The sequence below is a fragment of the Aedes albopictus genome, chromosome 2 (assembly GCF_035046485.1).
Source record: "Aedes albopictus strain Foshan chromosome 2, AalbF5, whole genome shotgun sequence".
Classification (NCBI taxonomy): Eukaryota; Metazoa; Arthropoda; class Insecta; order Diptera; family Culicidae; genus Aedes; species Aedes albopictus.
Window position 1 is genome coordinate 39,743,172 of NC_085137.1, and position 25,983 is coordinate 39,769,154.

The following is a 25,983-nucleotide window of genomic DNA, read 5'->3' on the forward strand; positions in this document are numbered from 1 at the left end:
CACGGGAACGCGAAAAAAAGTAATACAAGAACATAGGTGAAACTCAAAAGCAACGATTTAAGTTGTTTAGTTGTCCAGTTTTCTCGTAAAGCTACGGCGCGGGTTTCGGTTTTTCAGCATTGGCAGTAACACTAAACGGAATTGCATACAGTTTATTTTCTGACTGAGAAACGATAAGCTTAAAACGTGCGTTATTACGAGTTGATCCGACATAAGCGCGGTTTAAAAATTATTCATACCCGGTATATAATTAAATTTAATACACAAACATACAATAAAATTATTGTATTCTTCCGACAGCCGGCTGGCGGAAGACTAAATCATATCAAGGGTTGCATAGTTCATATCACATACCAATGTGAATCCAGATCTATGTAACTTTCTATCCCTTCCCTTCCCACTAACAAACTTCCTTCCTGTGACAACCGTGGGGATGCGGAGGTACACACGGTCTCTAGTAGCAACGGATGTCACACCAACATTCCTTCCCTTCCCCGATGACCGTAAGGACGTGGCCGGCGCCGGTACTGACAATTTAAAGTTTTGAACCTTCAAAATTGCACATTGAGGATGGAAAGCTACACCCAGGCCCCATCCATTTGGTTCCCTGTGCAATGTTGACTGTTCTGGTCAGTAACGGAGTAGCAACTACGAATTGTACGGTCATCTTATGCTCATGCTCATGCTCAATTCAAATTATTTCTTTCGGGTGTCAAGGTTGTTCGATGCATTTTTGAAAAATAGTCTTCCACTCCAAAAACTATTAAAATTGATCAATATTTCGAAAAGTTATGACAAAATGTTGGTTTTTTGATAAAAAAAAATGTAATTTCCGATGGTTCAACCAACACATGGGTTGGAATTGTAATGAAATGGAACTCGGTCTTTTAATTTGGGGCGTTACTGGTAGATGCTAATATAATGTGATGATGAAAATCATACATTTTGATGAGAAACTGGAAGAAAAAAAATTTTACCTTTAAAAATCAGCTTCCATATATCTATTTTAGCAAGGGTGCTTCTATTTTGACCACTCCCATAAGAAATACACGTGATTGGCCAAATTAGAAACCAAATTTGAGAATATGGCCAAAACTGCGGCAATGCTTCTATTTTGGCCAGTGTCACTTTTAATACAAAAATCAAGTATAAGTTTGATTTTTGCATTTTTCCAATAAAATATAGATTGTAACCTTTCATTTAGCACATTGGTAGTTTTCATAGGATTATTGGTTATTTTTATAAAAATGTTTTCCTTGGACTGGCCCAAACCGGTGCTTGAACCTTCTAACTTTTTGCAAAAAAAGATTTGGAAATCATATTTGACACATAGATATCACAACAAAGATTTACTTATAATTTCGAGAGGCAAAACGTGAACTTCAAGAGTAATTTAAATGAAGGGCCGAGATGCAAAGGGGTGTAAGTGACCATTTTGTCAATTTTGAGCTGAGCAAGCTTTCAAGAACTGTTTTAAAATTATTTAAACGATGATTAGAAAGATCACAATAAATCGGAGATTGAAAAGTCCCAAAAAAATGACCACGTGGTTTATGGACAGCCCCTAATATGTGTTATCACAGAATATGTATTGAGTTTTCCAAAGATTTTTTGATTGAAATGCGAAGAAGACGACTACATGTTGCTATAGAAACAAAAAGAATAATGATTTTGTTTGTTTTGATCAAGTTATTAGCAAAAGAGAGAGTCGACGAAGAGAAATCGATCAAGTCAGTTAGGCCTTTATGAAAAATCATTGTCGATATGTTCACTCCAAAAATGAAATCTTGATAGAACCCCCGGAGGGCCAAGTCTTATATACTATTCGACTCAGCTCGACGAGTTGAGATGATGTCTGTGTGTGTGTATGTGTGTGTATGTATGTATGTGTGTGTGCGGGTGTATGTGTGGATGTGTACAAAAATGTCACCTCACTTTTGGATAGTAAATATCATCCGATTACAACGCTTTTGGTTTCAATCGACGCGGAATATTGTCCCATTGTTTCCTATTGAAAATGGTTTGAATCGGTCCAGCCGTTCCGGAGTTATGGCCATGTAGGTGTTCCGGGCCGGTACCCCAGGAAGGGGCCAGATATGAAATTGCAACAAACCCATGCATGCAACCTATCAAACCACGGTATTTTCGATTATCTGATGAACAGTATTTAAGGCCGGACGGGACGATGGTTGAATTGTCCGCCATTGCTCTTTTGTTAGTAAGATGGAAATCTCAACTTCTACTTCATATTATTGGCTAGAAATTTGATCGTTCATTTGCTCACTTGCGGTGCACAATCGACTAAAGTTTCATCTACATCAGTGCACTGGAAATTGATATTTGCATCTTCAAAATCGTGAGGCAAAATGTTAGAAAGAGAGGGAAGATAGGGAAAATTACACGTCGTCCCGTGCGGCCTTAAGCAGCAAAATAGTCGCAGACTATCCACTTATTCGCGAGCGGTAATGGTGGCGGCGGGCACAACCAACCGGTTCGGATTTTGACGTTTCTTGGGGAAAAGTCAAAACAGTTTCATTCTCCTCCTCACCCCTTCACCCACCGATCAATGGCGCCAACCGATTGCGATCCCCATGAAACGTCAAAATTCGAATCGGTTGGTTGTGCCCGCCGCCGCCATTACCGCTCGCGGATAAGTGGATACCTGAACCTGTAGTGTTCCGGAATTGGTTCCGGGTTTCCCGCCGGAGGTGGCCAAATATGAAAGTGAACCAAACCCATGCATGCGACAATCAAATCGCAGCTTTTTCTATAACCTGATTAACGGTAGACAGGAAAATAGTCTCAGACCATATCTAAACCGGTAGCATACCGGAACCGGTTCCGGGTGTCCCGCCGGAAGTGGCCAAATATAAAAGTGAAACAAACCCATGCATGCGACACATCAAATCACCGCTTTTTCTGTGACCTGATGAATGGTAAGCAGGAAAATAGTCTCAGACCATATCTGATCCGTTAGTGTTCCGGAACCGGTTGCGGGTGTCTCGCCGGAAGTGGCCAGATATAAAAGTGAACCAAACCCATGCATGCAACACATCAAATCGCAGCTTTTTCTATAACCTAATGAACGGTAAATAGGAAAATAGTCGCAGACTAGTATATCTGAACCGCTAGTGTTGCGGAACCGGTACCGGGTGTCCCGCCGGAAGTGGTCAAATATAAAAGTGAACCAAACCCATGCATGCAACACATTAAATTGCAGCTGTTTCTATAACCTGAGGAACGGTAAACAGGAAAATAGTCTCAGACCATATCTGATCCGGTAGCATCTCGGAACCGGTTCCTGATGTGCCGCCGGAAGTGGCCTAATTGATACATGCGACGCATCAAATCGTGGCAATTTCGCTAACTTGTACGATCAGCAAGAAAATAAGCTAAGCCCACATAAGAAACTACTGATAGTGTTCCGGAATCGGGTCGAGGTGTCTCGCTGAAAGTGGCCGAATGTAAAAGAGAACCAAAAAAATATTCGCAACATATCAAATGGCTTATATGGTATCCTGATGAACGGTTACCCAGAAAAAAAATATCTCAGATCATGCTTGGGAAAACTAGTAGTGTCCCGGAATCGGTTTCCGGTGTCCCTCTGGATATGGTCGAATGTAGAAGGGAACCGAACTCCATGCATGCGCTTCATCAAATCGCGGGTTTTTTTTCGATAAGCTAATAAACGGTTCTCAAGAAAATCAGCTCAGATTACGTTAGAGACCACCGGTAGTGTTCCACAACCGGTTTCAGATGTCCCGCCGGAATGGATCATTGAAGCCGACTTTTCCGCTACTCACCGCATCAAAACAAAAGCGCCACTGTATATGGACGGTAACACAGTGACAGCAGTCGAGTTACGTCAAACACACAAGGCTACGGTGGCGCTATCTGTTCATTTTATAGCGGCCGTTTTAGTTATTTTAGTGAACCATTGGGAAAATGTAAAAATGAACCATGTAAATTTTCCGGAATCGGTTCAGGGTGTCCCACTGGAAGTGGACATGTATAAAAGTGAATCAAACCCATGCTTGCGGTACATCAAATCGCTTTTTTGTCAGTAACGTGATGCATGGATAATAAGAAAATAGGCACAGTCCACCGAAGTTACTACCGATAGTATTTTTAGTTCCGGGTTAACCTGATTAACAGTTTTCATAAACTCAGACCACATTTAAATATACACACTTATTTCTAAATTACCTGTTCGGTACTTGTTTGACGAGATTAGAACAGCAGTACGATCTCGGTAGTTTCGGTAATCGATTTTACTGAGGTTCAGTAAAACAACTGTTAAAATCGTATGGAAAAGGTAAACAATACATTTCTGGAGCTCGATTTGAATAGGTCGTATGTGCTTTCGTCGATATATAATTCGATCAGTTGGAGTCGCTTCTTATAGCGGATACTGTTGGAATTTAACAAAATTTATACATACAACCGATTCCTTACAAAACAGGCTTTCGGTTTCATCATTAAAAGTCACCGAAATAAAATCCATATTGCTACTATTACTAAAATAAACTGATCGAATTTTATATCGACGAAAGCACATACGACCTATTCAAATCGAGCTCCAGATTTTGCTGAACGAGTTCGGTGCTCAGCATTTCTAATCTCGTCAAAAAATTACCGAACTCGGTAATCTAAATTAAGTGTGTACCGATAGTGTTCCGGAATCATTTCCGGGGGTCTTGTAAGCAATGCAAAATAGACTCAGACTACATAAGAGGCCACAGGTGGTGTTGCAGAAACAGCGTTGGGTTCTTCAACAGAATTACGAAAATGAACTAAATCAATGCAAGCGGTGGATATGTGTGAGAGAACCAAAAACTTATAAAAAAAAAACTAAACTAAAACACACCATTTTAGATTCCTGAGACGTAAATTTACAGTAGGATGGATCAACGTTGTATGGAAAAAATAAAATTTAAGCGCATCAGCCCCGAACATTCTTTTAAATCTGTATTTGTGTCTAAAATTACTGCGCAAAATTTTGATGTGACTGGAGGGCGAGCTCTGTTATGTGGTTGATATTTGAATGTGATATAGCATTGGCAATTCAAATTACTACATAACAAATTTTACATGAATCTTGTAACCAATGATAATAAAATATAGCATAAAGTGTGCAGATAAAACTTTGTCAAAGTGATCTCTGTGAAAAAAGTTTAATCCTGGCTAGTAATTGTCATCTTGGTATGGTATGAAACAGTCTTCAGTGAAGGTGGTCAAGCAGTCAACTGAAAGGACTGATACTTTCTGCTCTGCCCATACGTTGAACATAACGTCGTAATAAGTGCCCCAATTCGATGATGATCTTTATAAAATTCTTGATTTTCTAAATAAAGTATTCTCATGATTCAGAAATTCGTAAGCGGTACAGTCCCAGATCGCTGTTATGAACATTTCCTCCTTCTCGTTCGTTACCAAAGCACAGAGATTTGGGGCTGATCGCTGACTCTAAGGCAAGATTGATTGCATCGACGGAAAGATCATGAGTACATATTCGACGAGAAAGGCACTATCACCACTAGGTGGATTAATCTGGTTTTTTTTTCTCTTTTTAATGGCTCAGACCTGTTTGGTCCATATTTGTAATACAATCTTTCTTATCGTTGCTTGTTCTGATTGATGACGTTAGCGACGTCACGACCTATTGTGGCACTAACATTGACTACGACCACTATACTATACTATAACGGATTTCATATTCCGATTTTAGCCATGATCTTACCGTTCACATAGGATTACATAATAATAATAGGCTTCCAATTCAACAAATTTAGAACCGTTCTGATAAACGGTATTACAAAAACATTGGAACCTTACAATTGCAGTATTTTTTTTTGCGTATTGGGCCCTACGTTGGGCGCCAATGTAACAAAAAAAATCATCGGGATCCTCATCTATATACACGGTGTTCAATAAGTTCGGATACACAGTAAAATTCAATTTATTTCCCATCTGTAATTCTGATTTGCAAAATGAATGTATTAATTGATAAGGTACACCGGGGCAAGTTGAAACGGGTGGGGCAAGATGAAACACGAAGTTTTGAAATAGATTTCAAAACTATTTAGAAATTTTTCCTTCGCCAAAAGATTGTTTGAATCAAAAACTATGTGTTATGGCGATCAAACTGTTTATCATCATTAGAAAACATCATTTTAACCCGCTGTTTCATCTTGCCCCACCCGTTTCAACTTGCCCCGGTGTACCTTAACTCACATAATACTGATCAAATACAGTATATGTTTTGAAATAAGCTGTCCTTTATCCTTTTGTGATAATTGCAAATGTGTCTCAAGTTCCTTTCGGCTGGCACGCACGTCTGTCATTTGTATTTCGTCTAGTTTTATTAAGTAATGGTGTTAAGTTAAATCAAATTAGGTTGTTGTTCTCAGCATTAGTGGTAGCAACTATGACCATACGAAATAATCTATAAGATTCAGATTGGGTGGAGTACGGACTCATTTTATTTTGATCTTTAAAATTGCTAAAATTGCCGCTGTACCGTAAACCGGGGTCAATTTGATCTCCGGGTCGAAATTGATCAGACGATTTTCCGTTAGATAAAGCCTACTTCAAATAGTTTCCGTGCAAATACCGTTGAGTATATGTTTCCAACTGTACGATACTAGAAAGAAAACTATTTAAAATATGCTCTAACTGAAAACCCTCTGATCAATTTCGACCCGTAGATCAATTTGACCCCGGTTTACGGTACCTGTTTTAATGATTTTTGTTTTGTCAAAAAGCAAGGCTGCGTTATATCTCAGTCTAATCCATGATTATCTTTTCCAAAACTTGATTATATCCCTATTGTGGCAAATTTTTACCAAAATTGGCTTTATATAATGTACTTATGCTTTTTTCATAGATTGAAGCACATTTTGACTAAACTTGCAAATTTATCACCATATCATCACTGAAATAGCAGTGTAAAGCTTTTGTCTATTAATTTAGTTGTTTTAATTTAGTATAGTGAGATGTAAACTCAAAAGTCAACGTTTTAGACTTCTGTAGCTTGAGCAACTTATCGAAAATTATTCCAGCGTGCCGGAGGTAACAAACTTTAGATACATCTAAGGCTTATAAAAAAAGTAGAAAAAGGCTTTATTCAGTACCATATGCTATATTTGATCAGTGTTATATGACCTTTCAATAAATACATTTACTTTGAAAATCTGAATTACAGATGTGAAATTAATTCAAGTTATATGGTGTATCCGAACTTATTGAACACCGTGTATATAAAAATGCAGTGGCATACGTGGGACCGCGCATATATTGCGAACGGAAGGTCCGATTTTGGTCGTCTTAGTTTTGTTCTGTTAGTTTTCACCCAAGGAAGGTTTATGAGGCATAAAACATGGAAAAAATGATAGTTTTTGAAAATCGATCTTTCATACCGGGGACCGGGGATTTGGTCTTGGCTAGAAACTTAAAACGTCAAAAAACGCAGTAGGCAAGACAAAGTTTGCCGGGTACAGCTAGTAAATGTATAAAACACATCACGAACTACCAACACAAAACACATAACATAAATTGTGCCCGGTTATCTAAATCGATAACGTAGTCCAATCCCATGTTGACGAGGTTTCATTATTGTTCTTGGTGCATCAGTCAATCCTGTAATCGTATTTCTTATGGCGGATTGGCGCAGCGTTACCGTGGGGTGCCCTAATTTCGTGCGGGCCCAAACTTCGTCAACTTCTGACATCTGAGAGCATTATTATCTAATTAACAGCGGAATCATCCAAAATTTGCTATAACCTCAAAACTGCATTTGATCTCAATACATTTCACAAAAAAAGAAATGAAAAATTTGATTTATGTCAAAGATTGAAAAATAAATTGCAAATGTATGCAAATAGCAGATGCCATATTCAGAGATACGAGAAAATCAACACTCACGGAAGTGAACAAATATTTTGACCTCTATCAAAGGTAAATATTCCAATTTATGTTTGATTATTCCAATTCAATATGTTTTATTATAATACGCAATAAAATTACCTAAAAATGTTATTTTCTTATTTTGTTTCAATATTTTAGTTGTTGGCGAAATTAGGAACCCACAATTTGTATGGGTCCCTAATTTCGTTCACTCTTTTTCATAACTTTGTTTTAGAGGTTCATGTGTACCCAAATGGCTACAAACCCATCGCATGATTCGGTTATTAATAATAGTTCTAATAACTATTTTAATTGGTTTTAAATTAGATAGGGACTGCTCATACACTACGTAGAAAAAAAAAAAATAAACAAATTTATAAATGTGGGAATACTAAGTAAGCTCGGGATGTTTTTATTTACCCAAACATTGGGAGTAGTAGCTTACAGCCGCTAGTTTCATTCAAGCAAATTATTGACATAAGCTTTATTGCCAGAACACAAATTTGGAAGACGACACTTTACTAGAACTAACCTCCCGAGGAATGTGCCTATTAATGGCACATAATAGAAAGGTAAAAAGCTACATTTAAAAAAATGAATTAATTCACATTACTGACCATCAGTAAAGTTAGTGAACATTTGATTAAAATAGCAAACAATATATTGTTTTATTAAGATTTCAATAAAACAGCAAAACAAACTTCAAAAATAATAACCCTTAAAACTACAGAAGGATTTTAGAAATTCTCATGTAAACATCCGGGACGTACATGGGAAACAGCAAATATTCACTCATATTTCGTCACAGACATCGATTTTATCTACACGTTATGGTTTCATAGGGTTTCATTGGTATTGTACGAGTATGCTACGTTTTGAAAATTAACATATTTAGGTGAATTCTACGTCTTATAGAGTGAGCGAAATTTGGACCCATTTTGAACGAAATTTGGAACCCGTGCACGAAATTTGGCACTTTCAAACAAATCAAAACTAATGCTGTAACTATCTTGTATAATGTGAAGTTGCCTAATTTATATTTTTCTTGGGAGCTACAGTGCCAGCACTAAATATTATCGAAGAAATTAATCTAATATACTTTATGGTAAAATTTCAGTCGTTTATCAAACTTTGAGAATTCTTAAGTGCACGAAATATGGGCACCTCACGGTAGTTGCTTACGTAGCTTGAGTTTGGTCTAGGAGTTTCAAATCCTAAGGGGGGCCTCCTTATTCGGGCAACAACACAAGACCGTCAGCTATTTGATATCCGTGTTAGGGGACGGCTTGCGTGTTTTGTACTGGATCGCTTCCCGAAATGACAGGAGCGCTACAAATGCGCATTAAAATTCAGAGACAGATGTACAAACCATAGTAGGTATAACATACGAAAAAAAAACTGACAAAATGTTCACTACAAGTGTTACAAACGTAACAGCGGGATTGCTTCAAGTACTGTAAACCTGAAAGATGCACATATGACATATGTCATATGTATTCTTTATTAAACAATTTATAAAATTTATAAATATTCATCTTCATTCGCTGCTTCTTCTAAATTCAGGAAATCCTCTTCGGTCTCTCCTCGCCGGTCATGACCTTTCATATGCTTCGCCAACCGAGACCTAAAATGTATAAAAAGAATTAAAAAATTGATCCCTGTCATTATTGGGAGACCAGTTGGTCAATAGTTACGCCAATGCAAACTGGAACCCGCAAAGTTGACAGGCGTGGTTCTTCGGCCCATGCCGATATCGTTTGTGGTGATACAGGGCTTTCTGGATCTTAAACGTCTTGTGGCATACATCGCACTCGAATGGTCTGGCATTTTGGTCACCCATTTGCTGGCGTTCGTGAGGCGATAGATGCGTTCGCGTGTGGTCTAGCATATGATGGCTGTAATTAGAAAAAAATGTATCATTTATAGAACGTCTAATGTAGTGTTCCACTTACCGGAATCTAAACGGTCTTTCGCAGATAGGACAAATGTGCGATTTTGCGCCATGTATGTACCGTGTGTGAAAATCCAGTCTACGCTTTTTCAGGAACCTCTTTTGACATAGATCACACTTGAATGGCTTTTCAACGCATTTCTCCTCCGGATTTGGCTTATCATTCGCCATGAGGCCGTCACTTGGTGTTTCGACTTCTGAATCTGAACGTTCTTCTACTTTCGGTTGTCCTATGTCGATCATTGGCTCTACACTATCAGAAAATTTACTTTCTCCGTATGAAATATCTTCGTCCAGAGGTTCAAGTTTGACGGAGATTGGTTGTTGGTCAGGAAACTGATGGTCAAGCTGGTTAGTGAGCAACCCCAATTCTGTTGAATTAGATGCTCTGGTCGATGGCTCTTTATTTTGTAACTCATTTCCTTCTTCTAGCTTTGCATTGTGCATTTTGATGTGTTTGTCCAGATGTTCACTAAAAATTGAAAAATCGTATTAAAGCTGGTACTACACTAATAAAGTTACATATGTAATGTTTTCAGTTTCTTACCGTCTTACAAACGATTTCCTACAACTAGTACATCGATGTTTCTTGGGCTTATGAATTCTTCTATGATTGAACAATTGCTTATTGGTCTTGAACACCTTATGACAAACTTCACAGACAATGCTTAGAGCACTTTGCTCTTCTTCTCCGACTAACTGCACTTGAGCTATCGTTCCAATATCCTTAGCTGGATCATTGACACCGGTAGACATATGGATCATGGATAGCTGAACGCATTGCACTTCCTGGCAACGCAGCCGGAATTGATGGAATTCAGTCAACCGTATTCGACATCCGGCACAGATGAGTTGGCTCATGTGATCCTCAGTGGATACCTAATAGAAATCCTTTTGAGTTTTAGTTTCTTGTTTAGGAAATGCTAAGCCCATGTCAACTGCAATATTTACCTCAATTGAGAGATAAGCAGATATCCATTGATGTAGAACATTTTCCAGAAATATATTGTTAAGTAATTTTTCCCCCAAACACAGACGACAAACCTGACGAGGAATAACGTGGGATTTTGATTCAATTTTTACCTTTTCCATATCTTTCGACTTAAGAAGCGGTTTCAAAACAAACTTGTTGGATATCATCGATATCACTCAACTCGTTCACTGTCTTTTGTTGATTGAAGGCTCAGCCGGCATCCAAATGGATTTGTTGAATGAACTTTCTCAATACATTGGCAAAAACAGCTTGAACGTCGACTTCTTGTATGCAAGTTAACGTAGCAGTAAAATGGAGAAACTTTTTAATTTTTTTTACAGACTATCGTCATTTGAGAAAAAGTTTATTATTGAAATAAATAAATAGCATTTCAAAAAACTTTAATTTATAAATTTAGTTTATTTTTTTTATGTTAATTTTTTTCTCTCCAATCGGCTTATTTAGTGAATAAAATATTGCTATTTTCTATAGCCTAAATGATAGAGCTCATTTTTCTGAGTATAAAAGAAGCCTCTAGAAGAAAGCCTAGGAAGAACACTGGGAAAGTCTCGGGAGAAATTCCGGAAGACATCCCACGAGAAACTCTGGGAACAATTCTGAAAATACTTCTGGGAGGCAATTTGCCAGAAACCTTCGAAGAATCACTGGGATAAAAATTCGGATGAAATTTCTGAGTAGATTTTCAAGCACATTCCTGAACTAATCTTTGAGGAAGAGTTTTTGAAGTCTCAAGTTATCTTTTCGAGTTTACAGGCATCTATGTATCGGAATAATATTCTTTTAGCTTCAATTGATAAATTGTTGACGTGTGCCAGATGTTGCCGTTAATAAACTTCATCAGCAAAGTAGAACGTGAACATGTTATAGTTATCGAGCGTTCATTGTAGTTTGTGCGTTAAACTTCTTGTCCTGTACATCACTAGCACTATGTACCTAGTTGCCGTTCGCTGTCCACGGATAGGGAGTTGGGGTCTGCCAAATGTACCACGTGGACACAAACACTTGTGAATTAACGTTAAGGTGAATATATAACGAAGCCACTCCTCGAATTTTTACGAGCACAAATCTGAGAAACCAAAAGACGAATTTCACTGAAAAGTTGATCGATTGGTGACCCGATGGTGGTGACCAATCGATCAACTTTTCAGCGCAAACCAACCCTCGGTTCTTCAGATTTGTGCTTTTGAAAATTCGAAGTGTGGCTTCGTTATATATTCACCTTAATCTTTATTTAATACATCCGTACTGGTTGGAGTGTAACAGTGAAATGATATTGAGTTGTCCAAAAAATGTCTCACGAAACCTAATGCAAGCCTATCCATATACGTGAGAACAAAAGATGTTTACAAAGTTCTTACAGATAGATTAACACGGGAAATCTGAACACAAACCACTACCACACAGGAATTTGGATTGGTCAATATCCTTCGCTAACCGAAAAAAAAATCCGCATTTATCCATTGCTAACCGTCGTTAACTGCGTCTAACTGCTGCTCAGCAGCGGATAGCGACGGTTAGGAACGGATAAATGTGGATTTTCCAGTTAGAAAAGGATATGTCGTTCCCCTTGGTGGTGAAACAGACGTCACACTCTACTCGCTTTCCATCGATTACCTTTTCAACAGTTGATCCAAATATTCGGTGGTTGGTCAATTCACCAGTCGCGGCGCTGGCATAATTTTTGCTCCTGTTTGACGTTTGCTCATTACCGGAACAGAGAAACAGACATAACACTTAGAACAAATTTTATTAAAAATATCGTCTCGAAAACATAATCGCCCAATGCTAAGCGTACTGTATTTGGCCGGGCCACCCCTAGATGGCGGTAGTGAGCAAACGTCAAACAGGAGCAAAACCGACATCAGCGCCGCGAATGGTCAATCGACCTTCTACCGGCTACCCCCGTTGGTTTGACCTCATCTAATCTGAACACTTTTTAATTTGACCCCCTCTAATCTGCACATCGTTCAAACTAAAAACGGTTCAAACGTCATTCTGCTCATGGAACGGGGTGAAACGGAACGGAGAATCAAAACAAAACAGTGAAAAGGGTTACCACCAGTGTGTTTTACGATGCCCACAGGGTTACTAAAAGTTCAAATTAAAAAATGAACCCCTTTGGTTTGCATGAGGTGACGTTCAAACCAACGGGGGTAGACGGTACTGAATATTTGAATCAACCGTTAAAAGGTAATCGATGAGAAACAATGAGAGTGTGACGTCTGTTTCTCTGTGCTACCGCCATCTAGTAGTAGCTTGCCCAAACACGGCATGATTAGCATTGTGCGATTACGATTTTGTGACGATGATTTTTAATATAATTTGTTCTAAGTGTTACGTCTGTATCTCTGTAATGGAATCCATGCCCCTCAATAGGTTATGGGCCCAGAAAATTGCATTGTGAGTTGTTCGTCGAAGTTTTTAATTCAGTGGGACCAAAGGCACAACGGAAGATTCAGCTGCCGAAGTAGTTGAGTCTGGATGAGTGCATCAACGAACTTTAGGACTTCAACAACGATTCCAGTGATGAAGAGAAGTTCAAGCAAAACTGTTAGCATAGGTCGCCGATTGGGATATTGAGAAGGTTTTTTTTTTACTATAGTAGGCAATCTCCGCTGCCTTGGATGCGTTAGTTACACCCTTGACAACCCTTGCTTGTGAATTTTCCTAACTGTCAGTTTTTGACTAGACTCCGACCAGTGTGGTCGTTAATAAAGTACTCCGAAACTTATCCGTGTCCGATTCACTCCGAAGCTCCCACTTCAACATTGACAACAACGAAATTGCTTTAAGGCATAAAAACAAAACAGATTCGTCAACGAAACAAGTCAAGTATCATTGATGTGACCCTCCTTGAACAGTTCTAATACATTTTTTTTTAATTTCTCGTCAATATTATGAGATTCTAAATTACCAAATATTCTTTATGAAGGATAATTTTTCAGTTGCAGCAAAGTGCAGCGTAGACCACAACGATGTTGGAATTTCCATCGAAATTTTCGTTGGAGCTTTGAATAGATATTGTGGATTTACCGGCTACTTGTATTCTACCGGTCGCTTTAGTATGGCCTCAAAAGTAGCCGTTTTGTAAAAAGAGTAACTTAAAAATTATTTTAATCATTTTTATTGAATGCGCTGTTTCTCCTTGCCACTAGCTACTCAGCGACATTCATTTTTTGGCAATCAAGTTGATTTTTATATGAAAACGGCTACTTTGTAACGGCTACCCAAGTAACCGGTAGAATACAAATAGCCGGTAAATCCACAATATCTTAAAATGTGTCAAATTTCAAGAATACTTTGAAGATTATTCAATACTCCAAACTACGCAGTTTTAAAAAAATATGTTAAGATTTTCAACTTTTGCATGGTCAACTCGAAATGCTGTAGTTTTCTCTAAAATATGCCCTCTAAAATTTTCATCTAATTCTAATTTCTTTTCTTTTTGTGTTACAGGTGGAACAACAATGTCCTGGGGGTGCGCCGTACACCTGAATCACGCATGAACCCATGCTTGGATTGATTGTTTTAGAATGTAAGTAGTACTTATCTTCATTTCATTTCATTTATTTAGTATTATTATTATAAATTCACGATAAAACTGAATCAACATCTCCATAATACACGGTTCGTGGCAGCCGTTCTCCATCCTCGGTCACGCCCGATGTTCGTCAAGTCACGCTCCACCTGGTCCGCCCATCGTGCTCACTACGATCCACGCCTTCGTGTGCCAACCGGATCAGTTGCAAACGCCAGCTTTTCAGGGTTGTTGTCCGGCATTCTTGCAATATGCCCTGCCCACCGTATCCTTCCGGCTTCGGCCACCTTCTGGATGCTGGGTTCGCCGTAAAATGCAGCGAGCTCGTGGTTCATCCTTCTCTGCCACACGCCGTTCTCCTGCACACCGCCGAAGATCGTCCTTAGCACGCGTCGCTCGAAAACTCCGAGCGCTTGCAGGACCTCCTCGAGCATGGTCCATGTCTCGTGTCCGTAGAGGACCACCGGTCTTTTAGCGTTTTGTACGTGATGCATTTGGAGCGTGGGTCAATCTTTTTAGACCGCAGCTTCTTCTGGAGCCCGTAGTAGGCACGACTTCCGCTGATGATGCGCCTTCGAATTTCACGACTCACATTGTTGTTAGCCGTCAGTAAGGATCCGAGGTAGATGAATTCTTCCACCACCTCGTAGGTATCCCCGTCTATCGTAACATTACTGCCCAGACGTATCCGGTCGTTTTCGGTTCCGCCTACCAGCATGTACTTTGTTTTTGAGGCATTCACCACAAGTCCGACCTTTGCTGCTTCGAGTTTCAGGCGGGTGTACAGCTCTGTCATCGTTCCAAATGTTCTGGCGATAATTTCCATGGCGTCCGCAAAGCACACAAATTGATTGTGAAAATCGTTCCGGCTCGTCGCATCACACCTTCCAGCTTCCACCTTTCGATCACCTCACGTCCGTCCGTCAAGAGGCCTCCGTCCTTATCCCAGCACATTTCGGCTCGCGGCACGAAGCCGTTGCGGGATGCGTTGAGCTTCTGATAGAGCTTCCGTGTTTCTTGCGAACGGCATAGTAGTTCCATTTCTTCACACTCCGCTTCTTCCAGGCGGCGCTTTTTCTCCCGAAAGAGGTTGGTCTGCTGTTTCCGCTTCTGTATGTAACGTTCCACGTTCTGTCGAGTCCCTTGCTGCAGCATTACCGCCCTCGCTGCAGCATTACCGCCCTCGCTGCGTTCTTCTCCTCCAAAACCGTTCTGCACTCTTCGTCGAACCATTCGTTCCGTCGATTCAGTTCCACGTACCCGATGATGCTCTCGGCTGCGTCGTTGATGGCTGCTTTCACTGCACTCCAGCAGTCCAATAGAGGGGCCTCATCGAGCTCGCCCTCGTCTGGCAACGCCTGACGTCGATAATGTCGGAGAAGTGCCGTCTGTCAATCAAACGTGGTCGATTTGAGATTCCGTCTGCTGTGGTGATCTCCAGGTGTAACGATAAGGGAGGCTGTGTTGGAAAAAGGTGCTACATATGGCCATATTTTTGGAGGTGGTGAAATCAATGAGTCGTAGGCCGTTTTCGTTCGTCTGCTGGTGGGCGCTGAACTTACCATCGTCGGTCTGAATTCCTCCTCCTGAGCGTTCAAATCTCCTATGATGATCTTGACGTCGTGGCTTGGGCAGCGATCGTACTCGCGTTCGATCTGCGCGTAAAATGCGTTTTTGTCATTATCAGTACTTCCGGAGTGTGGGCTGTGCACGTTTATTATGCTGAAGTTAAAGAATCGGCCCTTGATCCTCAACCTGCACATTATTTCGTCAATCGGCCACCAACCGATCACGCGCCTCTGCATATCACCCATCACGATGAAAGCTGTTGCCGCGTGTGTTGCCGCAGCTCTGGTAGATGGTATGATTACCTCTAAACGTTCGCACCATGGATCCTGTCCAACACACCTGCTGCAGCGCTACGATGCCGAGCCCGCGGTCCTTCAGTAGATCGGCGAGTATGCGGGTGCTCCCAATGAAATTGAGAGATCGGCAGTCCCACGTACCGAGTTTCCAATCGCAAGTCCTTTTTGTTCGCTGGGGTCGTTGCCGTTGGACTAGGTTCGTATTATTCTGTTGCTGATTTTCCGTTACAGTGGTTTTTTACGGCTGGCTCGTAGGGCCTGACACCAACCTCTTACTTTCCGTCCGAGGTCATCGTCTTGGTGTAATTAATACCAGACAGCATAATTATCTTCGAATGAGTGTAATCAGTTTCGTACCTTTTAATTACGCCCTATGTTGCTTATCCTTTGACAGATACGCGTATTTCGACTACCACTTGTAATCTTCCTCAGTGTCAGTTATCCACTGAAGAAGTCATCGCATTCATAGAAGATTGAGTCCTTGGAGGATTTTCTGGAGGAATCTTTAAAAAAAATTCCGGAAGAATTCCAGTAAAAATTGTGGGCGGACGGTTCGCAGAGTATTAATCAACCCGGAATATATCGGAATTCGGCGGAATAAAAACACGACACGACCGATTCAGAAATTGCGTAGTAACTTTATTAATAACGTTATACAAAACAAAAGGTAACGCTCGCTGCCTGACTGAATTCACGTAACGGTGTCAGAACAGTGATGCCAGTTCAATACTCCTCCTCGGGAATTCAACCATCTCGGCCTGGAATGGGAACCAGGCCCATCATAGCAGCGAACTTCCTCACTCGTTCAGCTCCAAGCGGTTTGGTGAGAATGTCCGCTATCATGTCCTCTGAAGTACAGTATTGTAGATCAATCACTCCGGTAGCACAGACGTCTCTCGTATAGTGATACCGAATGTCAATATGTTTGGACCGTTTCTTTTGATGATCTAATGCAACGAAATCCAAACAACTGCGGTTATCTTCGTAAACTGTAGTAGCTTGCACCTGCTTCTCGTCCAACTCATCGAGCAATCCGCGGAGCCACACCGCTTCCTGTGCCGCACCCGATAAAGCAACGTATTCTGCTTCCATTGTGGAAGTTGCAACGCAGCTCTGCTTGCGACTTATCCAGCTTACTGTAGCTCCTCCTATGCGATACAGATATCCGCTGCACGATTTGCGGTCGGTGCTGTCACCGGCCCAGTCTGAATCGCAGTAACCAACCAGCTTGAACTCCGCTCCAGGTGCCCCAAGTCTTAAGCCGTAGTCAATGGTTCGCAGCAAATAACGCACAACTCTTCTTGCTTCTGTCCAATCGACCAAAGTAGGCGAACTGATTTTACGACTTAAAATACCCACGCATGCAGCGATATCAGGCCGGCTGTGAGTCGCTATGTACAAAAGGCTTCCAATCAATCGTTGATATTCAGCGTTGTTCGTTAACGGTTTGCTGTCCAGCCTGATCTTGTAATATCCAGTATCCATTGGGAATTTTGATCCTTTTGCATCGTTCAGTCCGAAGCTCCCTGCAACCTTCTTGATGAAAACAGCTTGGCTGAGATTGTAGAAACCTTCCTGATCCTTATCGACGCGTATACCAAGGAAACAGGACACGTCTCCAAGCTTCGTGATCTTCAGCTTCTTTTGAAGTTCCATCTCCACCTCCTTGATGTGACTTTCTTGTTTGCAGACTACCAAAAAATCGTCAACGTACAAAAGAATGTACATCCACTCTCCTCCTGCACACTTTTTGCGGTAAAGACACGAGTCTGCCTTACACTGTAGAAATCCCATCTTCAGAAGTATATCCGTTATCGTTTTGTGCCAAGTTCTAGCAGCCTGTTTCAGTCCGTAAATAGATTTCCGCAGGCGGCACACTTGCTGCTCCTTGTGTGGTACGGCGAACCCCGGCGGCTGACGCATAAATACTTCCTCCTCCAGTGTACCATATAGGTATGCTGATTTCACATCCAGGTGTTTTACTTGCATTTTGCGGTACCCAGCAACAGTCAGCAGCAAACGGAAAGTTGAATGCATAGCAACAGGGGCAAAGCTATCGTCGAAATCAACACCAACTCGCTGGGCAAAGCCTTGCGCGACAAGTAGCGCCTTGAAGCGGTCCACTTTGCCATCTGCATTCAGCTTGCGCTTAAACACCCACCTGCTGCCAATGATGTTCCGATCGGTAGGCGGATCCACAAGCTCCCAGGTGTCATTATCGATTAGCGACTGGTACTCCTCACTCATTGCTTTAATCCATTTCTCCTTTTCCTCGGAACCAACGGCCTCTTCGTAGGTCGTCGGCTCATCCAAAGCGACAGCTGCTCTACCTACAACGTAGTCGTTCATCCTAGGGGGCAACACACCTCTGTTCGCTCGTCGAGGCAAAACTCGTCCATCTTCGCCGTTTGGATCTCCACGAACTACTTCATCGAACACAACTTCTTCCTGGTCTTGTCCAACGAACAGTTCTTCAGCACTCTCGTAGCCAATAAAATCCTCTTCTTCTTCTTCGGCGATCGAAACCTCGTCGGACTTTGGCAGTGCTGGCAGCTCGACAATTGTTTCTTGTTCTTCCCGTTGTCCAATCCGTTCATCGCATCCAATCTTCCGGTCCATCTCCGTATCCTCAAGAAATTTCGCATCGCGACTTATCGTAATGCGGCCGGTAGTTTTATCGAGAAACCGATAGGCTTTATGTTGATTGGAATAACCAACAAAAGCAAAAGCCGCGCCTTCGGTGTCATCTTCTTCCTGCGCTCCGCTGGTATTTGCACCCACGCATCACTACCGAAAATCCGGAAATGTTTGAAAGATGGCTTTCTCCCATACCAACGCTCGAAGGGGCTCATTCCAATAGAACGCGACGGTAGGCGGTTTTGCACGTAGGTCGACGTGAGCACCGCCTCACCCCAGTATTTTTCATCCAGGCCACCCTCCAGCAAAAGACACATTGTCATTTCTTTGAGATAGCGATTTCTCCTTTCGGCCACGCCGTTTTGTTGTGGCGAGTACGGGGCCGAAAACTGACATACAATCCCTTCGCTTCTCAGGAACCGCTGCAACTCGTTACCGACGAACTCTCCGCCGCCGTCTGATTGCAGTACACGTGGAGTTTTGCCGACCTGCGTCTTACAGAAAGCTACAAAATCCCGGATCTTGACCGCCGCGTCCGACTTTTTCCGCAGTAGGTACGTGAAGGACATTCGAGAATAATCGTCGACTATCGACAGAAAATACCTGTTTCCGCTGGGAGTACTTGTCATCGGTCCGGATAAATCCATGTGAACCACATCCAATATCGCCTTGGATCCTCTGTCGCACTGTTGCGGAAACGGCTTCCGTGCCAGCTTCCCTTTGATGCAGCATTGGCATACCGCACGCACATTACAGTCGATCACCTTCATTCCATCCGCTAGTCCGTCCTTGGCAATAGACCGCACAACCTCGGGGTCGCGGTGCCCCAACCGTCTGTGCCACGTGTGCAAACAATTTGGTGTATGTGACGGCTGAATACTTGCCATCGCCTTCTCAGGTGTATGCAATCGATACATATTGCCATGGCAACCCGCAACTGCTACAACCTCACCATTCGGTCGACGAATCTCACATCCGCTGCCGTTGAAAACAACACCAAAACCTTTCTTGCTAAGCGCACTAACGGAAATCAGTCCGCTCGTCAATCCGGGAACGAAAAGGACGTCGTGCAGCATGACTTCGACCGCTTCTCCGTTGCCATCGATCACATGGAACCTACCTTCACCAACGCCACGAACTTCTGACTTTTCACCGTCCGCTAAGATAACGCTGGCAAACTTTGCCTCCTCTAGCTTCGAGAAGAATCTCCTGTTTCCCGTCATGTGTCGAGTTGCACCGCTGTCTACGTACCAATCCGCCGGCTCGCCATAGCCGACCATCCACGCCAATGGTCCATCCGATACGCTTTGAGCTTGACTTGCCTTGGCCTTGGATTTATCCTCCTTTTTCGATTGGGTCGAGTTTTCCACCTTGTTGCACTCCTTCAAAAACTGACGGCAATTTCGTTTTAGGTGGCCAGGTTGTTTGCAATAGAAACAAACCCGCGAGTCCTTGTTGCTGACATCACCACCACCTCCAACGCGGAAACGACGATGACCAACTTTCAGCGCTTTACCGCCGCTCGAAGCAGCAGCTCCGGACCGTTCCTTCCGCTTCTCCGCTTCTGCCAATAATTTGGATTTTACCAAATCCAACGTCAGTTCGTCACTAGGCCGTTGCTCCAACGCAGTCGTGAGCGGGTCGTAGGAGTCAGGGAGAGAGCATAGCAACATCGCTACTTGCAATTTCGCTGGTAATTCATCCCCCACGTCTGCAATCCTTTGCACCAGGTCGCTGAACGTTTGCAGGTGATCTTCCATATCGCCGTCGTCGGTCAATTCGAGCTTCGTCAACTTCTTGAGTAGGTACACGTCGGATGTTTTATCGTGGTACTTTTTGAGTGCAGTCCACGCATCTTTGGCTGTATTCGCAGCCCGTACCAAACTCAATTGGGCGTCCTCAAGGCACAAACAAATTGTAGCGCGAGCCTTCCGGTCGTCTTTATTCCACTGCGCTAAAGCTGCCGCCGCTGTTGGAACCTGCTCAGCCTCATCGATGACGTACCATAACTCGTCTCGGACGAGCATCATCTCCATCTTGAATTTCCACGTTTGGAAATTGTGGTTATTCAATTTTGGAAATGGAAATCGTGCCTGTTCAGCCATTTTGTTTTTCGGCTGCTAGCACACACCGGCGATCAACGACGAAACTTTTTCCGTTCGATTTTCCCGAAAAAACAACACTTCGACCGGAATTTCCTACGCGACGATTACTCTGGGCCCATAACCTGTGGGCGGACGGTTCGCAGAGTATTAATCAACCCGGAATATATCGGAATTCGGCGGAATAAAAACACGACACGACCGATTCAGAAATTGCGTAGTAACTTTATTAATAACGTTATACAAAACAAAAGGTAACGCTCGCTGCCTGACTGAATTCACGTAACGGTGTCAGAACAGTGATGCCAGTTCAATAAAAATACCAGGAGAAACCTCTAGAGGAATCGCTAGAAGAATTCCTCTAGGTATCACAATTAGAATTTCTATAGAAGTCCAAGCAAGAATTACTAGAAGAATCAAAGGAGTAATTGCGCAAGAAAGGATGGATCGGAACAATATGTGGAGATTCTATACAATGGGCATAGCGGCAATGTCCAAGACTGCGGTAGTGGTTGCCATATGCAATGATTAGGAAGGGCCTTTACTGTCAGACAAAAGCCTTTATGAGGAATAGGCATCGTGCACAAATTACGTAACGCGATAGGGGGAGAGAAGGAGTTAAACACAGCGTTACGGTCCATACTAAACTTACTTTTTCTGTCTTATAATGCCTAGGAAAGGTTATTATTTTTTACAAATACGTTTCCCGTGACAGGATAAGACGTATTCCAGCAACGATGTTGTTACTACAAGGCTTGTCATGGGGTTGACGATAAAAACTAAGTATATATTACCTATAAATGTATGTTACTTGATGGTTTAAACATCATCTGCAAAAAACTCTATTTTTACTGGATTTCCTGGTAGATCTAAATCCTCTGCAAATACATTTTCATATGTTTCACTTATATCTGATTTTTGCGTGTATACAGCCTGCTGTGTGATCTCCGTGCTACTATTCTGTTCCCCAGAGCCTTCTGCTTTCATCATTTGAAGTTGATCCAATGTGAGCTCTGTCGTATTAGAATCATCGTTTTCTTTGGAATGCTTCGGTTGTTTCGACTTGCGTCGGGTACAAAATTTCAAGTGCCTAGGCAGATCAGTCCTAAAATATCAAGATTATTATCAAAAATATAACAAGGGATGATTTTCTAGCAAAATCACCGTTTAGCGAACGCTTTTCCACAGCGTGGACATGCATGTTTGGCAAAGTGATACCGCCTGTGATCCGTTAATTGTTTCCTTGATTGGAACACCTTTGGGCATTCACTGCAGTGCAATTGTTTAGCATTGGCACGATTGTTTTTTCTGTGGCATCGTGCATGATCACATAGGTCTTTCTTGGACTTGAACGCCTTCAAACAGTCAGAACACTGTATTGTTTTTGACTTTTTCGGGCTTTTAGGTTTTCTTTTTGCGTCGATGGCCGATTGTTTGTGAGCCTTTTTTAGTTTATTCAGAAGTACACCTTGCACTTCCCGACAACGGTTTCGAAACTGATGGAATTCCGCTAATTTTAGGCGGCAGAGAGCACAAATCGTTTCACTCATTCCGTCTCCTACGGATATCTAGAGAACGATGCATCCGCTATAAGTTAAATGTGAATTTTGTAATGCAATGCAATGCTTGAAACTCACCTGTATCGAGAGATAATCCAATATCCATTGATAGCAGCTTTCTTCCACGAAAATGCTGACGAGGGACTCTTCGCTCAAACATAGTCGGCAAAGGTTGTTTGGTTCTTCAAACATTCTGAAAACAGGCTCATTTTCATTAATATTCTCAATTTAGTTGAAAATCGGAGTTTTCGACTAGCGAAGTTGGATTTTTCTCCAAATCCATGCGTCGGACCTAACTTCGGAAGTGGTGCGCTGTACTCTAAACCTGGTCCGCTATACAGCGCACCACTTCCGAAGTTAGGTACGGATTTAGAGAAAAATCCAACTTCGCTAGTCGAAAATTCCGGGATTCAACTGCACGGACAATAACTGTTCAAACATTGTTCAAATTATTAGCAGGTCATAATTCCGGCATAAATTAGCCTAGGTCCAAAAATCTTGATAATAAAGATAAAAAGAAAAGAAAAAATGATCATTCCTACCTTCTCTATTTTATATTAACTTCACAGGTTCTCAAACGAACTAGTTTTGATATTTTTGCATTTTTTTTAGAAACCAATTGATATTGAAATCCAGTGGACTTGAAGGACTTGAAGAGCTTACTGAATAAACTAAAACAATATTTGTTTTTGTTCATGTAGCATACGAATGAATTTTACCTGCACAAAGAAAACGTCAAAAAGACTGTCGTACACTGAACGGAAACCCCCGCCTAAGATCGACTGAGAGGCGATACGATCGCGCCCCTTAACGACATTCGGTCGGAAACCGTATGGTCCACCGACCGAATGATGGCATCCTAAAATCGGATGACAGCGATATGGAAATGGGATGTCGACCATATGGTCGAGCAACCTTGTTTTTTAGCGATTGATATCAATCATATATCCGCTTCCTTTCTCAAAAATGATTTGCTAAGTGGCCGGGGTGCCCTTGCGAACACCCATTTCAAAAATATGTCATGTCCAGAAATAAGACATGCAATGCAATCCGTCAATGTCGCGGGTATAACAAACAAGGAACTTGTTACGCTATCGATTAATAAATTTGGTGCATCTGTGTTGCCTTCGCTCTGCAACTTATATTCATTCACATAGCGTGCGTCGACTCATACGCGAATAAGATGATCGTCATCCGCTTTTTAGGATGATTGCCGTATGACTGATTCGTCATTCGAAAACACGATTTTGGTAATTTGGACTGGATGGTCGGACAAATCAGTCGATTTCGGGATGGGGTTTTCGTTCAGTGTACTGATGATATGGATGAATTCAGTCCTGAACACTATTTTACCCAACCCAAATTTTACCCAACAAGTAAGTTATTGAACGGCAACTGGAATGGTTCTATAACATTCCCCCGAAAACCATTACACAAAATGTTAAAATTCCTTCTAAAATTTTCATTCATATAAAAAGAAGGATGTACTTTGAGGCATCCATGGAGAAAGAAAGGCGCTGTTCATAAACCACGTAAACCAAATTTTGTTCATCTCAGAACCCCCCCTCTTCCCCCGTAGACTTTCGTCCATACAAAAATTTTAAAATTTGTATGGAGCGTAGACTTTGGCCAGACCCCCCTCCCCCTAAAAAAGTCCACGTGGTTTATGAGCGCCCCTAAACATACTTCTGAGGAATAAAACTGGCGTTCGATTCGAATAAGTCGTATGTTTGTTGTGATTCCTAGGGAACGTTCATAAATTAGGTACGTTCATAATTTGGGGGAGGACCCCCCAATTTTTTTTTTTCTTTTAAACCATAGGGGGATAAATCTGCTCAACAGGCACCCTAACAGGAAGGTTAGGGTAGTGTGGGGTTAAGGCCGTCTTCTACAACACTAGTAAAAGCCAGGAGTAGAGTAAAGTGGGGCAAAAGTTCGAGTGGGGCAAGAGTTTCTTTTGAAGTTTTTGAGCTCAATTAAAATTATTTCTTTTGGGTGTCAAGGTTGTTCGAAACCTTTTTGTAAAAGAGATTTTCACTCCAAAAATTATGAAAATTAATCGATATTTCGAAAAGTTATGACAAAACGTTGGTTTTTGATCAAAAAATTGTAATATACAATGGTCCTTCCAACGTATGGAATGGAATTGTAATAAAATCGAATTCGATATTTTATTTTGTGGTGTAACTAGCTATATTTTGAAGATGCTTTAGCATGTATAACTTTTTACAAAAAAGATTTAGAAATCACATTTTACACATAGTGGGGCAAAAGTTCGAATTGTGGGGCAAGAGTTCGAGTCATGTGGCAACTTTAGGTGAAACCCCAAAATTCTGCAAAATGTACATATTATTTCTAAAAATGATGGAATTTGTGAGAAAATTCGATCAAAGTTGAAAACAAATGTTGTTTTATCTGAATTAGACGGAAAACTACTAATTTTTGGTGTAGTAAATATAACCCTCGTTTGGGTAAAATGCAGATCGAACTTTAAAGTGTATTCCAGTTCCAACATAAAATATCAATTGGTTTCAGGTATTCCTATTACCAAAGTGTCAAAATAGTGTGCAATGGTTAGCGAAAATGCACAAACACTAGATTCGAACTTTTGCCCCAGTGGTGGGGCAAGAGTTCGAATAAGACACACAAAAAGTCTTGTAACCTAAAATTGAAAAGACATTTGGCGTTACTTTGTTCAGCAAAGTTTTAGCTCATGGATGGTAGAATCGCTGGACGGTATTCATTTATTTATACCTGCTTTGGTTTTTGGAAAAATATTGAATTTTCAACTAGGGTCGAACTTTTGCCCCACCTTACTCTACTCTCTCCTCGACCCACTAAAACACATTCCTATGGTCGCCAAACCCTACGTCTCTCCGGAACCACCAAGAAGGTATTGCTTCAGAGAGAGGGGAGGGGGGGTTTACGAAAGTGTGACAGTACGTGCATAGACGCGTATTAGGTATAGAAAAAATGTGTGACAGAGGTGGGGAGGGGGTCTGAAAATCCCGATAAATGATTAACGTAATATTTAAATCTTCCCCTATGCAGATTAGTCCTATTCAAATCGTACGCCCAAATTCTGGGAAACACCTCTGAGCCAAAATATAGAATATACAGGGCCAAAATATAGATAAACAGGGTGTTCCTTTGATCTCGAAACCATGAAATTCTATGAAAATTTGATCTAGGATAGATTTGACAAAATGGATACTTTTTCTTCATTATTATTAACATAAAGTTTAACTAATCCGAGTTACTACCATTTATTGCTCTTTAAAATCCTTTAGAAAGTTCCCATGTGTACTCTGCTTCGAGTAATGCCAGTTGATTCTCCGTCCGGTGGGTACAGATGTTCATATGTCTCCGCAAACGTCCTCTGAAATATAAATATCGGTTTCAAAGTTAGAAACAAACATGAAAATTTGTAAT

General features: G+C 41.4%; 4 protein-coding genes across 7 annotated transcripts in view; all 4 read right to left on the bottom strand.

Moving 5' to 3' along the window:
* The window catches only part of LOC109622949 (hypermethylated in cancer 2 protein-like), a 301,534-nt gene that overhangs the window by 84,110 nt on the left and 191,441 nt on the right, over positions 1–25,983 (bottom strand). The window lies entirely within an intron of this gene.
* On the bottom strand, positions 8,827–11,017 carry LOC115253454 (zinc finger protein 454). The gene is made up of 5 exons (XM_029868204.2): positions 10,808–11,017; positions 10,404–10,735; positions 9,858–10,328; positions 9,600–9,800; positions 8,827–9,529 (listed from the first exon to the last, which is right to left on the bottom strand). Exons 1-5 carry the CDS (start codon positions 10,994–10,996, stop codon positions 9,427–9,429), a joined length of 1,296 nt encoding a protein of 431 aa, XP_029724064.2. The 5' UTR covers positions 10,997–11,017; the 3' UTR covers positions 8,827–9,426.
* On the bottom strand, positions 21,781–23,221 carry LOC109421271 (zinc finger protein 157). 2 transcript variants are annotated; one of them, XM_019695755.4, is made up of 4 exons: positions 23,094–23,221; positions 22,630–22,744; positions 22,157–22,560; positions 21,781–22,097 (listed from the first exon to the last, which is right to left on the bottom strand). In XM_019695755.4, exons 2-4 carry the CDS (start codon positions 22,741–22,743, stop codon positions 21,812–21,814), a joined length of 804 nt encoding a protein of 267 aa, XP_019551300.3. In that variant the 5' UTR covers position 22,744; positions 23,094–23,221; the 3' UTR covers positions 21,781–21,811. The 2 variants fall into 2 exon arrangements, with proteins under 2 accessions (XP_019551300.3, XP_062705484.1); XM_062849500.1 differs by having other exon boundaries at positions 22,630–22,773; positions 22,982–23,109.
* LOC109421199 (zinc finger protein 717) overlaps positions 25,802–25,983 on the bottom strand; it is a 2,195-nt gene continuing 2,013 nt past the window's right edge. For all 3 annotated transcript variants that reach the window (XM_062849499.1, XM_029871125.2, XM_029871124.2), the window contains exon 4: positions 25,802–25,930. In XM_062849499.1, coding sequence (XP_062705483.1) covers positions 25,828–25,930 — 103 coding nt within the window. In that variant the 3' untranslated portion in view covers positions 25,802–25,827. The remainder of the gene's footprint in view (positions 25,931–25,983) is intronic.

Bases quoted from the DNA above. Each gene is read 5' to 3' on its own strand.
- LOC115253454 (XM_029868204.2), bottom strand. From the start codon at position 10,996: ATGATATCCAACAAGTTTGTTTTGAAACCGCTTCTTAAGTCGAAAGAT. The intron at 10,329-10,403 runs GTAAGAAACTGA...TTCAATTTTTAG, and splicing joins AGGAAATCGTTTGTAAGACG to TGAACATCTGGACAAACACA. The intron at 9,801-9,857 runs GTAAGTGGAACA...TTCTAATTACAG, and splicing joins GAAAGACCGTTTAGATTCCG to CCATCATATGCTAGACCACA.
- LOC109421271 (XM_019695755.4), bottom strand. From the start codon at position 22,743: ATGTTTGAAGAACCAAACAACCTTTGCCGACTATGTTTGAGCGAAGAG. The intron at 22,561-22,629 runs GTGAGTTTCAAG...ATCGTTCTCTAG, and splicing joins TGGATTATCTCTCGATACAG to ATATCCGTAGGAGACGGAAT. The intron at 22,098-22,156 runs GTGATTTTGCTA...TTGATATTTTAG, and splicing joins GGAAAAGCGTTCGCTAAACG to GACTGATCTGCCTAGGCACT.